Source organism: Anoplopoma fimbria, chromosome 14 (assembly GCF_027596085.1).
Source record: "Anoplopoma fimbria isolate UVic2021 breed Golden Eagle Sablefish chromosome 14, Afim_UVic_2022, whole genome shotgun sequence".
In the NCBI taxonomy this organism is placed as follows: domain Eukaryota; kingdom Metazoa; phylum Chordata; class Actinopteri; order Perciformes; family Anoplopomatidae; genus Anoplopoma; species Anoplopoma fimbria.
In genome coordinates this window covers 15,864,947-15,882,001 of record NC_072462.1, presented here as the reverse complement: position 1 = coordinate 15,882,001, position 17,055 = coordinate 15,864,947, and the positions used below count along the sequence as shown (strand labels likewise).

General features: G+C 41.5%; 1 protein-coding gene across 3 annotated transcripts in view; it reads left to right on the top strand.

The window, feature by feature from the left end:
• The window catches only part of LOC129102277 (WD repeat-containing protein 70), a 38,233-nt gene that overhangs the window by 3,230 nt on the left and 17,948 nt on the right, over window positions 1-17,055 (top strand). For all 3 annotated transcript variants that reach the window (XM_054612342.1, XM_054612341.1, XM_054612343.1), the window contains exons 8-10: window positions 1,272-1,425; window positions 4,748-4,824; window positions 11,669-11,843. In XM_054612342.1, coding sequence (XP_054468317.1) covers window positions 1,272-1,425; window positions 4,748-4,824; window positions 11,669-11,843 — 406 coding nt within the window. The remainder of the gene's footprint in view (window positions 1-1,271; window positions 1,426-4,747; window positions 4,825-11,668; window positions 11,844-17,055) is intronic.

Below are 17,055 nucleotides of genomic sequence, written 5' to 3'. Positions count from 1 at the left end.
ACGTGGAACATCAACACAGTTGCTTAACATTTGGTTAATTAGTTTCGTGCAAACATCCAGTCCACTCACTGCATTAATGTGTGCCAAAGTGTACACACATACATAAACACACACGTTTGTTGAGCTTCATTGAGCCTCATGTTAACTATTTGACATCCTCTCATTTCGTTCAAAATGAGCCTCTCCGGAGCAGATGGTTAAGATATGTGGGTGTTTGTGTGTCTGCATGTGTTTATTCTGTGATTCATTGAAACCATCATCAAAGATCGAATTCCTTTTTGGCTTTGGGAGCCAGTTGGCTGAGCTGGAGCAGACTTTCCCTTATTAACCGAAATTTACGCAACATTTGATTTGATTACAATGTGATCCAGTAGCCTGTTTGGTTTACGAACAAGCTGGGCTTCATATAGAAAAGCTGTGCTATCCTGACCCAAAAAGGCAACTTGTGAGCTCAGTCAAACAAAAACAATGAGGAAAAACAAGCTTTTGGTTCTATGTACTGCGTTTTAAGATGCCAAAGCCCCCGATTTAAAAACAACAGTGGTGTTATCCTCACTTTCATTTCAGCAATGGAACTTTTTTGCTCTGTGTTAGAAATCTAAGTGCCTCCATCCACCCCCTGCTGTGTTAATGCTATTTGCTACTGACCTGAATTGCTAATCTGACTCCGGTTAAATCCTCCAGATAGTTGTCTGTCTCTTATATTGTATGCAGAGTTGTGTAATGTAGACTTGTACGTGTGTATTTCTCAGTTATTCAGTGTAAACATAAAAATCGCATATCCATTCTTTTAAAGTTTTACCATGCATAGCTTATTATGTTTCTCGTTATATTGTTGTGTTATGTTTATTTTCTTTCAGTGTGTTTCATTATTTTTTCTGTGTATAACATTTTTCATAGAGTTTGCTATCATTCTTTCCATTTCTTGACTTAAAATGCCATTATGTTCACTGTTACAGTTGTTGTGTGTGAGTGTCTGTTGTGTGTGGCAGATCAAAGAGAAAAATCACCACATGTACATCAGATGTTGTGTTGTTTTGTTCCTATAGCTACGTATCTAGTTCAGATTATTTATTTTTTAATCCCTGAACCCTTTGAAGGATTAAAAAGTTTCTTGTATTACAATGTTTTGGTGCAGCGGTCTTGTAAAATTACATTTTACAAATGGTTCGTAAATGGGCACCGAAACACGTACCTTCTTTACCTCAGATGTCTTCTTTATGTGTGTCTTATGTGTGTGTGTGTGTGTGTGTGTGTGTGTGTCCCCTCAGCCATCAGATCAAGACCCTGCAGTACAGCACCACTGGTGACGTCATCCTGGTGGTTTCTGGCAATGCACAGGCCAAGGTGTTGGACCGTGATGGCTTCAATGTCATGGAGTGTGTGAAGGGAGACCAGTACATTGTGGATATGGCCAAAACCAAGGTAAAGTGGTTTCCCCGCCTAGTTCGGGTCGTGTTTTTGTGGTGTTGGCCATTGTTTCACTTAGTTATGATAACATTGTACTCTCATAGTAATTGCTGAGATCTGGTAACATGGTGATGACATGTCATGTCTGACAAGGAAATTAACTCGAGTGGTCAGATGATCAGCGATGTTGTAAACAAGCCAACAATTCAATCATAATTTTGAAGAGAACAAAAGCATACAACTACGGCAAGTATGGTGAGTCAAAGTTGAACCAAGGAGTCTATAAACTGAGATGGATTGGAGTTCCTAGATTTAACAAACTCTCTTGTGAGTGCATGTTATAATAACTGATCAAATCGATGACCAAAACTATAAATATACAACCCAAGTTGTAATAAACTGGAATTGATATTAAAACTGCAATAACAGGCCACTTGGGGGCAGTGTTAACGAGTTTTGAACACAACATTGACATCAGGTTTTGAGTTGATATGTTGAACTTGTTAGCTAATAGTTGCTTATTTACACATCCAGCTTGGAGCAACATTACCATTTATCTGGAATCGTGTTTCCGGACATCTGATAAATGCAAGTCTAATTTTCACTCGCCTTTTAGCTCTGTTTTTGGTCTCTACCAACTCCTGAAGGAAATATCTGGCTCTTTAGCTAAATGCTCCACTATGTTACCTGCCTTGTTGCTAACTGTGTCTGACTGCTGTTTGGTGCTGAGCAGGTAGTGTACATTGGTTTTTGAGAGCTTTTTCACTGAAAACAGCTGATGGCTGCAACCAAAACGATGCTACGAGAGCTGTGAGAACCAAAACAGGGAATCTGTGGGCCGACAGCTAAACAATAAGCGGAAACTATAAAACTCTCTAAAGCCAAGGGGAGCGGCAGATTTAGGTCATAAGTCTTATAAGTCTCATTCGATACATTATTATACAAATATTGGTTATAGCCACTTTAAATTTGTTACAGGCAGCCATGCTTTCTCTTTATTGCAACAGCGGCCCAAGATTGACTCCTAATTCTAAACACAGGCTGGATGCTCTGCTCTCTTGTTCTGTGGGTGGATCCCGCCAACGTATAATGGTAGCAAGGTGAAGCCATGAGCTTGTCTGTTTGTATTTGTATTGACCAGCCAGAGGCAGTCTCAGGGGGAGAGGACCACCACATGCTCGCAGGGCTGTCGTGGTTCATCTCTTGCTTGTACCTGCCTCTACAAAGGAGCATCCTAATTGATTGCCCATGTTTGGGTTTTACTGTGTTTAAGAAAGCCGTATTGGTGGTCACTAACCATCTGTGCCAGCTGCAGTGCATTTAGACATAGTTTATACCACCCATGTGAATTACTTGAGCAAGTGAAGGCCCATTGATTGCAAGTAGTGTTTTCCTGGATGTCCTACATTCTTGTCCTTCTCGGTCCCATCTGGAGCTGATGGGGGAGTTTGGTTCAACGAAAATGCATTTTGGCCCGCTGACAATGTCCCAGTCGATTAGCAGTGTCTCATGTGATAATTAAGTCCTTGCTTCTTCTCTGCTGACAGACAATTACTTGCCTTGTGCCTCATTCCTCTTTGTGCTGAGAGATTTACTGCATAGAGGCCAGCATGCTGTGGAATGGCATGATATGTTGTTCTTTTCTTTAATAGTTTTTTCTTTAAGATATAGAGTTCTGAATCTTCTAATTAGTTTTTTTTTTATCTGACCAACATCCCAAAAAAAGAGAGAGAAAAGGATCAAATCTTCACTTCTGAAAAGCTTAAACCAGAGAATTTTGGGCATTCTTGCTTCATAACTGACTTAAACATTTATCAATCATCTGCTAGATAATAAAAACAACTTGCTTTATTGATTTCACTATCCAGCTTCAATTTTTACACGGCCAAATAATGAGCTAAACCTAACAGATACAGAAACCTGTTCGGCCTATGCGTAATGCAACTGCACTGAAAACGAACTGTACACAATCCCTTCTTGTTATCAGGGAGGTTTCTATTCTTGGTGCTGTTTGTCTGCTCTATTTTAGTTAACTGTCCGAACATCAACCTGTTTCTCTTTAGTCATTGGCAATTTGTTGTCCTAAACTGTTCAGGAAGAGGAATCGGATTTGTTTATGAAGGTAGCGGCTCCTTCACCCTAATCATGAAGCTCTTGTAATGCATGATTCTCTCTACTTTGATGTTATTGCACAGAGAAGGGAAGCAATCATTCACAGCCCATTTGCGCTTAACCTCATCATAGAGGGAATGTGTATTAACCATACATTTTATTATTGTTATTAATCCTTTTTAGCCGTTACACAGCTAGACCTAGGCAGTTACCTTTTATCGATTATTAAAGAGGTTTGTTTAAAGTATTTGACAGGGAACAGGAAGGCCTCTCTTCCCGATGCACACATACCGATGCAGTTTGGTCAACCTCTGCTCATGCAAGGTTCTGCTTTTTCTTGAGCATCCTGTCAAACAGCGGTATGTCATGAGTGAAACCTCTTCGCAGCACACCAAAGTGTGACCTGGCAGTGGTGGGGAGGCCTCTCTCTAAGCTATCCTGCTTTGAAGTCATTTGTTATGAGCCGTTCACCACAGGACTACTTCAGCAGAGGAAATGTCTAAAAGTTACTCTTCTAGGAGCTCGCTGTTTGAAGCCGTGACACCGCCTGCTGCACTGCTTCAGAGTTCACGGGGTTAGTTGTAGGGCAAGGCCTATGTCGAGGAAGGCTAAAAGTCAAGCTTACAATTTGATCAAATTAAAGGTCCCAACAGATGCTTTCCTCTAGAGAGGGCCGTTTAAGGTGCATTCAGATCAGACAACATAATTGGTGTCTACCGGGAACTTTTGTTTGCGTTGTAGACGACTGAGTCTCTTTGGATACAGGCCTCACGGTTGCCATGCAGTTTACTCTACGAAACTACGTAAATGCATCGTCACAAAAACGTAGTAGCTCCCCCGACATGACTAACTGGTGACCTTTCGGTGAGCAGTTTTGGCTCGAGATTTAACAACGAAGAACAACAGCTGTCTCTGCACATAAGTTGTGTGTAAGTAAGATTGCAAAAATACGTCTTCTACGAATTCTCCTTCATTGGTTCCTCCTGGAGACATTTCACCTTTTATGTTTCTACCAGCTCCTCCTGGCTACAACTCTTACAGAAGTTTCACATTAATTTTAAAACAGTTGGCCAGACGGCAGCCCTGAATGTCAATTTTGCAAACTAGGTCCACAGTAAACCACATGATTCACAGGTGGTATCTGCTGCTCCTCAAAGCCACTGGAAGCTGCAACAATTTACTGCCTGTTTGGTGTTAGTTAATTTCTATTATGTGCTCTTTTCAGGGTCACACGGCTATGCTTAATAGTGGCTGCTGGCATCCCAAGATTAAAGAAGAATTCATGACGTGCTCCAATGATGGGTGAGTGAAAATAAGTGTTGTTCTAGGCACAATTTATTGTTAGGTGGTATCTGCAATATTATAATCACTGTATAATCATCAAAAAATCCATAACATTTTCAAAAGTAGAAGTCACCAAAATATACACTTCATTCACAGGCATAATAAATATCTGTAGAATTTATCTTACTAATACAAATTCAGAAAGTCCATGAGGGAACATTATCCACTGGATGGAACAGGGGGCATGCTGTGCTTAAAAGTAACTATGTATGAATGTCTGTTTGCTGTTTCTAACTGTAAATAAGGAATTATCATTAAGGAATTGATTTCATTATTCTATATGATGTACCTGGAAAGTGGGGAAAACATTTTAAATGATTCACTCTACAGTAACATCCAGAAACAGCCAATAAATCAATTTATCTCGTCAGGTGAAATACTGTTTGGATGTTGCATATGTAATGATTTACTTGAACTTCTTCTGTAGACTACCATCTAAAATATTATGATTACTCATTAGATTTACTCAAAATCATCCTTACTGGTCAACTAACATCCTGTGTATATCATGTCAAAGACCTTTCTTTGCCCTCATTCTCTGTCACCAGCAGGGAGTCCTCTAGTACAGATAATGCCTCTGGAAAGGGTAGCTTGGCCTCCCGGCTGTGCATTGACACATTTTATACTGAATGTAGTCCAATAAAAGCCCTTTATTTGAATGCAGTGATTCTGACCAGAGCAACATACACTGCTGGAGATAACAAGACATCACACACACACTCATATTTGTAATGTTTTTGCTTTAGAAAAGCATGTTTTTGGATGTTTTTTTTCTTAAAAGCAGCACTAGTCCTGTTTTAACCACAGAAGCTGTAACCCCTTTGACGTATGAAAAGGTGTGAGTGAATATTTGTGAGCATGTGACTTTGAGTGAGAGCACAGTGATGAGTCTAAGTGAGTGTGACAGGCAGCAGTGCAGAAATCCAGGGCCATCATCATTAAGTGGAAACAAGGGCCTGGCTTTGTGGGCAGGCCACGGCCCGGTGTTTACCACTGTTACTTCTCTCCCAGATGTGGAGGCTGGTCTATTTAGCTCTTATTGAGGCTCTGGAAATCCTCCCCTGGCACGTTAGCGCTGGGTGTTGCCCCTGGCCAGCTCACAGGAGAACAGCGGAGAGGAGTGTACAGGGAACCATTCACAGGCGGAGCAGCTGCATGTGAGGAGGGTTCACGGCAGCAGAGCAGGTCAGCACGGCAACCTGCGCCTCAGAGATGGATCGGGGCAGTGACGGGGCCTATAGTGATTTACAAGTTCATGACGTTGTCCATGTAACCCCATGTTAAACTTCTCATATCCTCACTTATCGTCACTTATGTAATGTGCAGTGCAGTACAGGCGCTACTTGGTGATGAAGAGCTGTACTTGACTTTCTTGGTTAAAGCACTACCCCTCGAACTTCACACTTCTTCAATCAACAGTCCCTCTCATTCCTTCAGTGCAAACAGAGTGTCGGCACCAGGGTTTAAACAGGTGTCAAACACACTGAACACATTGCTTTAGACCTTGTTTCTCTACTCTGGTAACTGCTCATTTTCCTCGTTTAAGAATTCGGCAATGCATGTTTTGTTGTTTTAAATTGGTACATTTTAGCGTCTTTGAGAGCACAGCCTGAGCTCCTCAGAGCAAAGCGATAATGACTGTACATTACGCTGAAAGGCAGCCAGGCATTTGCTGATCCTTCTAGATATGAGGGGGTTCTGGGTTTTTACAAATGTGCAAATGTGTCCCGCTTCCTGGAACTGCTCCCAGATCTGATTTCATGAGGGCTTCTTTTCCAATCTCAGCACACATGACATGCACAAACAATTTTTTTTTCAATGTTGTATGGTCTAAATTGCTAATTTCATTGGTTGGGATTTAAAGAAAAGAACAGTTTGATCTATGTTTGTGAGTGTATTTGCTTGATACACAGGAGTGTCAACTTATCACACTCATTTGTGGCCTCGTGCTCATCCTTCTTTAGCTGCATCAGGCCATCGTGAACAACTACTTGGTCCGCAGAGACCAGATTGTAGTCAGGAGGCCTTCTATTAGAATGTACCAACGGTTGGCCACTGTTACCAGTGGGTGTCTGCTACTGGCTGGGTCTACTTAAACATCAGACCAACACCTAGGTTTTCTGTCTTTCTTCCTGTGTCCGCCTAGTTAGAGATTCTTTGTTGTGTTTATTTGAATAGGTTATTAAGCATGATCACTGGACCGCCCAGCTCCTTAATTGAAGGTCCCCCTAGCTGTATAGAATTTCATTCATAAGAACTGTCGCCCGGCTCCTTGAATGATTTCATTAACCAGACTTTTTTTTTTTTTTTTTTTTTTTTTTTTTTCCCTGAGGAAGTGGATGAGAGGGAAGTACTGATGAAGCATAATAACGCAGCAGCAGGGTGGTGGTGATTGTCCTTTCACACTGAGGGTTGAATGGGAGCCTCAGCAGAACTCGTGCGACTCAAGCCCGTCAGTGAAAAGCGTTTGTGCTCGGACGGGTGTGAACGTGTCAACATTTCACATTCTGTTTGAGAGTTGTGCGATTGTTAACCGGCAAAATGTTTTCCAACATTATTCATGTTTGATTCAAGGGGGGAAATGCGTATTAAGCATTGAGCCACTTTAACTAAGTCTTTTTCCTGAAAGACCGAACACCTGTTGGAAAACCGCAGATTTAGTTTTCAGAGAGTGAGGGCAGTATGTGCTGGATGGACTCCCGGTAGAAGTATTTCTTTGGCAGGATTTAACTTAAAGTTAACTTAAAATATGGCTTGGACTTGTGTGTCAGTCATGGTTTTTGAGAGCTGCAACCTTTTTAAATAACCAAACAGTGGTTTAAAAATTCTTGAATGAGTTCTGTTTTAAAGTTAACCAAACGTACTGCAGAACTGTTTTTTCACAAAAGAGAATATTTTTCACGAACTATAACTCACAAAAGCTTTGCATTAGTGGTTTCAAGGACATGACACTACTGATTGTTGGTTTTTACTTGATGTAGTTTTATAAGGCCCCAGGAAAGCCATCAAGAATTCCTGTTGTGCTTATTCTCTGACTGATATTTCAGCCAATGGAACAGGATAGGACAAATGGCGACTTTCTAATTGGGCCCACATGTTACTCCTGTCGATTCTTGACACACACTTAAATTTGCGTGCACACACAAATACACAATTTGAGGAATGTTTCCAGGAGGTTTGAATGCCAGGGATTCCCTTGGTGTTGGCTTGCTGTCAAGGCTGCAGCTGGATGTGTAGCTGTATGCAAGGAGACTCAAAAAACAACATGGCAGGTCCTATTACTGCTCAGGAACAAAATATTTGTCTTTATCATGCGCTCAAACAAAACGCATGATGAGATTTATGTGAAGCATTAAGGAATTAGCATTGGGAAGTAGCCACAAAAATAAAGTCACACACTGAAGATTCATGATCTACTGCTTGGATAAATCCTGGTAATCCATTTTTTTTTTGTGTGTGTGTGTGAGAAGTCAGTATTTCTTTCAACTGATCATTGCTAGCATACTGATCTTATCAAGTAAGTAGGGTGTCTATTTTTTAGTGCTACATCCAAATGCTTGCTGCTAACTTTTTTTTTTTAAGGGGAAAGGAGAGGAGGGGAAATTACTCATGGGGGTTATTAAGTGTTATCTGCGTGAGAGAAAGGGAATCAAGAGTGAGGACAGACATCACAAAGTGTGTATGTGTGTGTGAGCATGTTGGGGTGATTCACACAGTTGAACACATCGGGTTCATCCACAGTCCAGCTCATCTCCAACTGTTGCCCGCCTTACACTGCAAGTGTTCCATATCATGCCCAAGAACGCACATACCATACCTTAAAGGAGTGCATTTATCCTCATGGCTGAATTTTTGACTGACAACAGCATCTACTTCTTTAGTGTGTGAATGCTGTGTTTGTCTTTTCTTATTGAACAAAACATGGGGCCACCTCCTTACGGGGGAAGGCCTCTTATCAACCAGATTGAGTGATTAAATGTGAAGAGCTATCTTGACTTCTTTTAGCATTTTGTTCCTGTTGTGTGTGTGTGTGTGTGTGGTCTCACCTGCCTTGCTAAGGCCCTTTTTTTAGGTTTATTTTCTACTCTGGAGCCACACTAATAATGTTGTGAATTTATTTGAATCAGTATCTCACTGTACCCACAAAGCATCTGTGCTTCCTTGCTTGAGTGCCACTGTGTGTACGCCTCCTCCCAAATCCTTCTGTTATGTCCCCCCTTTATCTTCTTCAGCTGCGATGCAAGATGGACCATCTTCCCCTCCTAATCCGCATCTCTCAAAACACAGCCCTAGTTAGTCAGTCAACCGGCCATCAGGCAGAACAGCCAATCTCCATCACCGGAGTATGACCAATAAACAACCTCCTACAAGACCTACTACGTCTTTCATATCTCCCTCTCTCTTACTTATCTCATCATCTGGGAAAGTGATCCTAGCAACCATCTCCCTCACTGGACGGACAGATAAAATCTGGGGCCCGGGGAGTTGTCACTCCTCAGTTGATGTGTGAATGACTGTGCTACCTTGTAAAGTGCACACGCATGACTGAGGATGTATGGGTCTCATTTTATTACATTCACCCCTCTGTCTCTGAAGTGTTTTTTTGAAGGAAAAAGGGGGCTGCTGATTGGAGGGAAAACAGGGTTGCAAGAAGAGAAAAGGGCGCTCAGTTTTTGGCGGTATCTTCATGCCGCGTGTGAATATTTTGACATCTTGCTCTTTTCAATAGTATTACTTTCCCAAAACAACTACCTCCTCTGAGAGGATACAGTTTGAGACAGCTCCAGATGTTTCTGTCTTGTTCCCACTTTAATTATGCGAAGCTGCAATTTACTTCTGTTGACTTTTGTAGCTCTAATGGGGAACGGGACATTTTTTTACACTTTAATTAACAATTTTAGATTACCACGTATTAGAGCTGACAGTTGTCCCTGTCCTGCTCCGTGTCTTGTCCCTGACAGGTGAGGGTGTGCAGTCTTTCCCCTGTGCTCAGGGTTGGCTCAACACTGGTGGGCTCCAACCTCTCCGTTCTGTCCCCCTGACAGCCAGCAGTGCCATGTTTTGGAAAGAGCCCTTACGATAAATAGCATTCCAGGTTTTGTGTGCTACGCGAAAGGTTATGTTGTCTTTATTGCCTTGACAGACGCCTACAGTCTTCTGTAAACAAAATTGAGACGTCTGTGTGAGGCAGCAGGTGGACCAATTTGTCATCCAGTCCGTGGCTATCACTCTTTCTCATTCACTCTCACACATACACATGTTAAATCTGCTCATGTAAACACTTACTGTACAATCCAATAGCCTTTATAGGTGGATTTTTTTTTGTTTTGTTTCAGCAAGAGATTTCTTAATTTATGAACAGCTTTGGTTGATGTGGATTTAAACACAACTATGCATCAAACAGAGTTTTATTTGACCCTTGCCAGTTTTCACTCAAACCATATGTCTTCAGTTGGCATTTGTATCACATTGTTAGACTTATCCAAACACAGTTGAGTGTCTGTATGTGTGTCTGTGACTTTGTAGCCGGCCATGGAGGAATCCTTGCATGGTTCTTAGTAGCAGCCCAGCCGGTATGTTTATACTCCTCTGCTGACCTCGTGACCCGAAGGTCGTGATGTTCACTAAAGCAAGCCGTGGGTTACAGACACATTTGGACACGCTCTGTCTGGCATGAGTGGTGGCGTGGGTGTGTGAGAGGTCGGCTAAACATGTTTGTGTGTAGTCAGGTAGTTCAATAAATAGATGTGGTGGTTTAAGGCTCTTGAGGTCACTTTCAGGAATGGGGGGCACCTCGGTTTGTCCTCTTTGTCATCATTCTGTCTTTTAAAGTTCCTATATCTCTTCTTTCTGTCATCTATTTGTATCAGTGCAGCCTCCCTTTAGCACTTTTTGCAAAAGCTCTGAAAAGATACGGAGCTAGTTGATTGGAAAGATTTAGATTTTGTAGATAGTTGTTTGCAACATACCGTGCTTGGATATCTTCTAGACAGCCAACCATACCAACGGGGTGAAAGGTGGAGCCTTCCACCTTGTGTTAAACTAAACAATTTGTTGTTCTCAGATGTTTTTCAACTAAAGTATGCAGCATATATCCTGACAACTTCATTGAGTGGTTGAAATAATCTTCTTTCTCTCAGTTACTTTTTTTGAATAACTAATACTTTTTTTCAATTTAGGAAAACTAACTGCAATGAATTATAATAATAATAATTTAGATGTTAACACTGAAGTTTCACATGTATTTTGTGTTTAATCTGTTGATTGATGGAAAACCTTATCTATTCCTTTTGCATTGTTTATATGTGATTATATGTCAATTATTTAGTGATTTGATTAATAAATTGCTAGATGTTTTCTACAACATTAAAGTTGGTATAATATGTTCAATGTTTGTAATAGGAATCTGTAACAAGCAGGGATTCTTGTTGGGCTTCAATTTGATGAAATTTTGGAACAAAACTTCCGATTTGCACACATTCTGTGTGGAAAAGTCTGCCTTTTAATTCCTTCTTTTCACTGGTCCAGGTTGTGTAATGTGTTAAAGGATTTCATGGAAGCTTCAGTCGCGCCTGTCAGACTGATCTACTGTTCCTCTGTTTGCCTACCTCTCACCCTGCAACACATAGCTGCCTGAACTCGTGAGAATGGCTAAGGTCCACTGTATCTCTATAGGATTCTGATTTATTACAGTGGTGGATAGTGTTGATGACCAAATATCTTTTAAGTGATAATATTTTATGAGGGATTTATGATTGATGTGAAGATAAAAAATAAAATCAAAATATTTGTCTGTCTGCAGCACTGTGCGCACATGGGACGTGAGCTCTGAGAAGAAGCACAAGTCCGTGTTCAAACCGCGTTCCTTCCAGGGGAAGAAGGTCATCCCCACGTGCTGCACCTACAGCCGCGATGGGAAGCTCATTGCAGCTGGCTGCCAGGATGGCACCATCCAGATCTGGGACAGAAACCTCAGCGTGAGTTTTTAAAGCACACACACACACACACACACACACACACACACACACACACACACACACACACACACACACACACACACACACATACATACACATACCAACCACCTCAATGTGCACTAGCTTGTAAACACTGGATGTCTGTTTGTTTATGGCCTTTGGTGCAGAGTCATGAGGCTCAGGTCGTCCGGTCACGGGCCAGAGAGGTCAGAGTTTAGCAAGCAACTAACACTGACCAGAATTCAAAATGCCTGGCTTTAACATGCATTTTTTTCAAACTGGGAGTCCTTAAAAATATTATCCAATGGCCTGTTTGACTGTAATGAATCTGTTTTCACACTAATAGGGTAAGAATTGTTTTTGTTCTATCCGAATTCTTGAGAAACAAGAGTCTAAAGTTAAAGGCTCCGTGAGGCCGTTCTTAGATACAGCAGTGCTCGGAGCTAAATGCCAACATCAGCATGCTAGCAATGGCAATGCTAACATGCTGATGTTAAGCAGCTATAATGTTTATCATGCTCAAAATCTTAGTTTAGTGTGTTAGCATGCCAACATTTGCTCATTAGCAATCATTAGCTCAGGCTATTTGGAATGTCATTAGTTAAGCAGGTATATGGTCATAAAACAGAGTTTGGACATATCAAAAATTTTGATCTGATGATGGCCCCAAATGTTAGGGGATCATCATAGGGATCTATTAGCTGAGATATTTCCCTCTGGACCAAAGTGGTGGACTGACCGTCAGACTGACATTGCTTTCCCTAGAGCCAAGCCACTTGCATGGTTAAAAATAGCTGATTATGTAACTGAATTAACTGACGTTTGATGATTGAGTCGAGTCACATGAAAGTTACTGGGAGGCCCAATCACAATTTCCCTCTGTACATTTTCCACTATTTGTTAATTAGGTAATTATGTGTTCAACGTTTTCATTCCATTCTTCAAGATTCCCATTGTTGAGGTAATCGCTGATCTTGGCTCCTGAGCAGCATTGCTCTCACTTATTTCACTGGTTTCGCTTGAGATTTTTAACAAATCGTCACAAAAATGACTTCCATTTGGGGCTGCAGACTGCATCTCATAGATGAGATTTTATCCTACTCTCGATTGTTTCATCACAGATGGTAACACGTTAACCCCCACCTGCCTGTCTACCTGTGCGTCTCTTTTCTTGATTGCTGTCACAGTGACAAATCTCTGCTTAGTGTATGGGCAGCAAAAGCAGCTTTTCACAGTTTATGCTCGCTTGCTCATTCACACACAAAATTTACTTCCACGGCACAGATGTGAAGAGGAAAAAATAACCAGAAGACGTGCAAAGGGGGGCTTGGGGGACCTACAGTACTCATAATTCAGTACTTTCAAAGGTGACATATTGCAGGAATCATTCCAGTTTGGTATTGTCTTACATTATGGCCAGCTCTTTAAACTTGATTTCACAAGTTTCTTTTTCCGCGGTGTGAAGAATATTTGTGGATATTCACCTGGGAACCTTAAAACACTATAAACCAAGTTTTTTTAGGACAGCAAATAAAATGAATGGAGGGCTGCACACAGATGTTGCTAAATGATCTCTAAGACACCCAGTATCAGTCCCACAGAACTTATGAACAACTGCTTGGTCTTTTTTAATGAACTATCGGAAGAGAAAACAGTTGTTTGTGTGCCCCCAATGTTACGGGACATTTTAACTCCAATTATTAATTGTTCCACTTCACATCCTTTCATCTGTCCAACCCCATATGTGGACAAGGTTGAATGCCTTTGTTATTTCATAGGAGAATAGTGATAATAAAGCCGCAGTTAGTGAGTTGGAACAGCTTGATTGGACAGAGGGGCTTATCCAGATTAGTCAAATGAGAAGTAGGCTACATGATAATTACTCCAACAGCCAACTTCATAATCACACGACATACAAAAAAAAAAAAATGTATTTAGATGGAGGATTTCTATTGTAAAGGCTTTTGTGCTTCCGTGTATCGGTGCTGTATGGGGCTCCCCTCACCCATTATCCCACTGGGCTGCTCATAGCAGCGGGCTTCGAGTGATTGGGTTAAAGCTCTCCAAATTTATTATCCCCTCTTTCTCCAAACTAAATATTTACCCTGCGTCCCATAGCAGCTTACAATAGGCATGTCTGTTGCCTGACCACTGGAGCCTGTCCCGTCTGAATGGCTCAAGGATTTAGTCGGTGCCCTCTGCCCTAATCAGCAACCTGTGCTGCTGACTCGAATCCAGCCACAAGCCTAAAAAGGAGTTGACCTCCCGATGCTTTTCATTGCCGCCCCCTCCCCCACTCTAACAAAGGTCCATCTCCTGTTGTATCGCCACTATTACTCATGGCCAGAATATGCAGGTGGATCAATCACAATCAATCATGTACATGACCTTGATCTGGAGCTGAGCCTGAAGAGAAGCGATTGAGGATGACACATCGTGCTCTTGAACCCTGACATGAGTTTGATTGATCCTGTGATGGGAGTCAAGTAGGTCTCTCTTTTAGTGGACTGCCACAGAGAGTGATTGCATGCTCATTCTCTGACCAGAGGGGTCGGTGCCAGAATTACAAGACTGCATTTAAATGGTTGCCAGGTAATGTGCACTCTGTGGAAGTCGGTGGGTTGAGGGTGCAGGCCCAGAACATAACCACAGAGACCTGGGGAATGTTATGATGTCATTGGTGGACTTGGATGTTTCCAGGCTTCAAAGTGGGACCTCAGAAGATGTGGTTTTGATGAACTACTCCGTCGGGGAATGTCATCGTGAGATTATATGGCAAACTTTCTCTTGTTTGCTACTTTTGCTGGCTTTGTCATCGAAACTGTTCCTCAATTATGAGACTAACAAGAGATCCCCAAGAAGTTTAAATCGGTTTGAATTGGATTAGTTTTGAAGTTTTGAAGTTTTGTCTTTTATATTTGATCCTTTGTGATTCAGCCCATCTTGTTATTTATAAACTTTACTGAAGACGTCAGGCTCCTTTTTACTCTCTCAACACGCTGTCATTAATCTAGTCACACAGTTTATTGTCACCTGCTTAAACTGACCACCAGTACTGGCCTGCACATGATTTACAGTTACTGGCATAATAGGACCCTCAACACAGTAATAGAACTGCACAGCATCACTGTAAACTAGTAACTCTGCGGGGTCATAAAAGATGGGCCTGTGGAAGATTAAAACAGAGAATAACAGAAGAACTTCTTAATGTCCAATGAAAATGTTTAGAAAACTGTCTAAGATCTGATAACGGCCCCCATCATAGATATGTCTTCATGGAAGGGTTTACCGAGCTATCTAAAGATCTTCCCTCCTCCATGTAGATGTGGGGACACTCATTCACTAAAGGACTTTAAAGAGTCATTAAAATAGGTGCTTTCTATCAAGTGGATGCTGCAGCTTTCAGTGTTTTGCCATTTTCTCAGCAACGTTTAACCTTGAACAAAGTCTTTGAAAACAACGTGTACAGAATGCTACTTTTTGCAGTTTGTGACTGAGACACAGAGGAATACAGTCACTTCAATGGAACACACTTTCAGATTATGACGACACTCACTCTAGTGTGATCAGCTAAAAACACACACACACACCAACCCAGCTTCACCATCACCACTTGTTGGTTTCCATCAAAGATCAAAGCAGCTGCTCAGGACTGCGGTTTGGACCACTTGATCCTCAAAAAAGTAACAGAGGTCAAAGTGAGATGTTACAACTGACTGCACAGTGGGCATCACTAAGCCTTTCAGGTGTGCGGTTGTAAAAGTATGGAGGTTGGGGCGAGGCAGCGCTTCGCAGTATTTATATAATGATACCCAGATAGTGTGGTCAGGACCAGTTGGCCCTGTGGTAGATTGTTATCATAGTCTGCTGCGGATGAAACCCAACGCTGTGTTCCTTCAGCTATTTATCAACTCCTGCTGCTGAACATGTGAATTAGGGCTCTGTGTGCGCACGCCGTGCACATGTAAGTGTGCATATATGCACGTATACACCATCTAATATGAAACGGCATACATGCATATATGTGGTGGCGAATGCTCACGTTGGCTAGCTGTGTAAAACGGTGACAATTTAACCTGCTGCGTGTTCAGAACAGGGAGAAGGGCACAGTTTACAGGGGGAGTCACAAGGCGCAAGAGAGGCTTCAAACTGTGTATGAGAATCTAGTTTCACAGGCCGGCTGTGTAGATTATCACAGGAAGCAAACACCATGGCATCCACCAATGCCAGCCAACATCAGGATAGTAAATAAACACTCAAGCTTTCACAACAGCAGTGAATGATCTAGAAATAGCTGGAGGGGGTTATGTTTGCTATAAGCAGCTAGAATAACTGCTAGCTACCCATTGGAGGCACTACTTCTACTGACTGACATTATTAATCAAGTTTAAAATATAAAATCATTCTTATTTCCTGCCTTGTATTTATTAACTAGTTAGCGCCCTTGTGTTTTTTGATTTTTTTTCATAATTTACTCCAGAGTTCACCTTATCTTTTTCTCATTCCACCTGTTTGTTAGAATAGAGGAATATTTTTTAAATATCTAAATTGATTTGCAGAAAACATTTCTTTTCAGTGCAGACAAAACAGACACTGAAGACAGTATAACATAACAATACAACATAAAAGGAGTTAAAACACAGCGTGTGATCACAGCAGATGGTGTTCATTTTGGTAAGAAAGAGATGAGACGAGGAAGAGGGGAAAAAAACAACTTTGTGGTATGATTCATCAGGGGTCGAACAAGAGCTCATAACTTTTCTCACTAGTTGACCTGAGGAAATCTGAGGATAGGGTCTAAAACATGTGTTTTGAGGTTATGTTTAAGAAAAAAACAAACGCATCTTCGCAATTCTCTCTGGAGTTATGTAAAGCAGATTCCATCACCTTCTCCTCGCAGTATATTTAAGGTTTAATATTTACTTGTGATTCAGTAAATTTTCCTTCTGCACCTCTGAGATAACACTTTTGTCCTACAAACCTCCTTAACCTGCCTGGACTATCCTCTCCTCTAGACCCACTTTTATGGTGTGCCATTAAGCTGCATGTAACCGCTCATAAGAGAAGATAATTACAGGAAAATCAGCATACCCTCCTGTTCATAGTCCGCAGACTCCACCCAACCGGTTTGTGCTACCATGCATAGATTCAAGGATAACTTACTGTCATTATTTGTATGAATGGAAATGTTGAGTGTTTGGATACACTACTA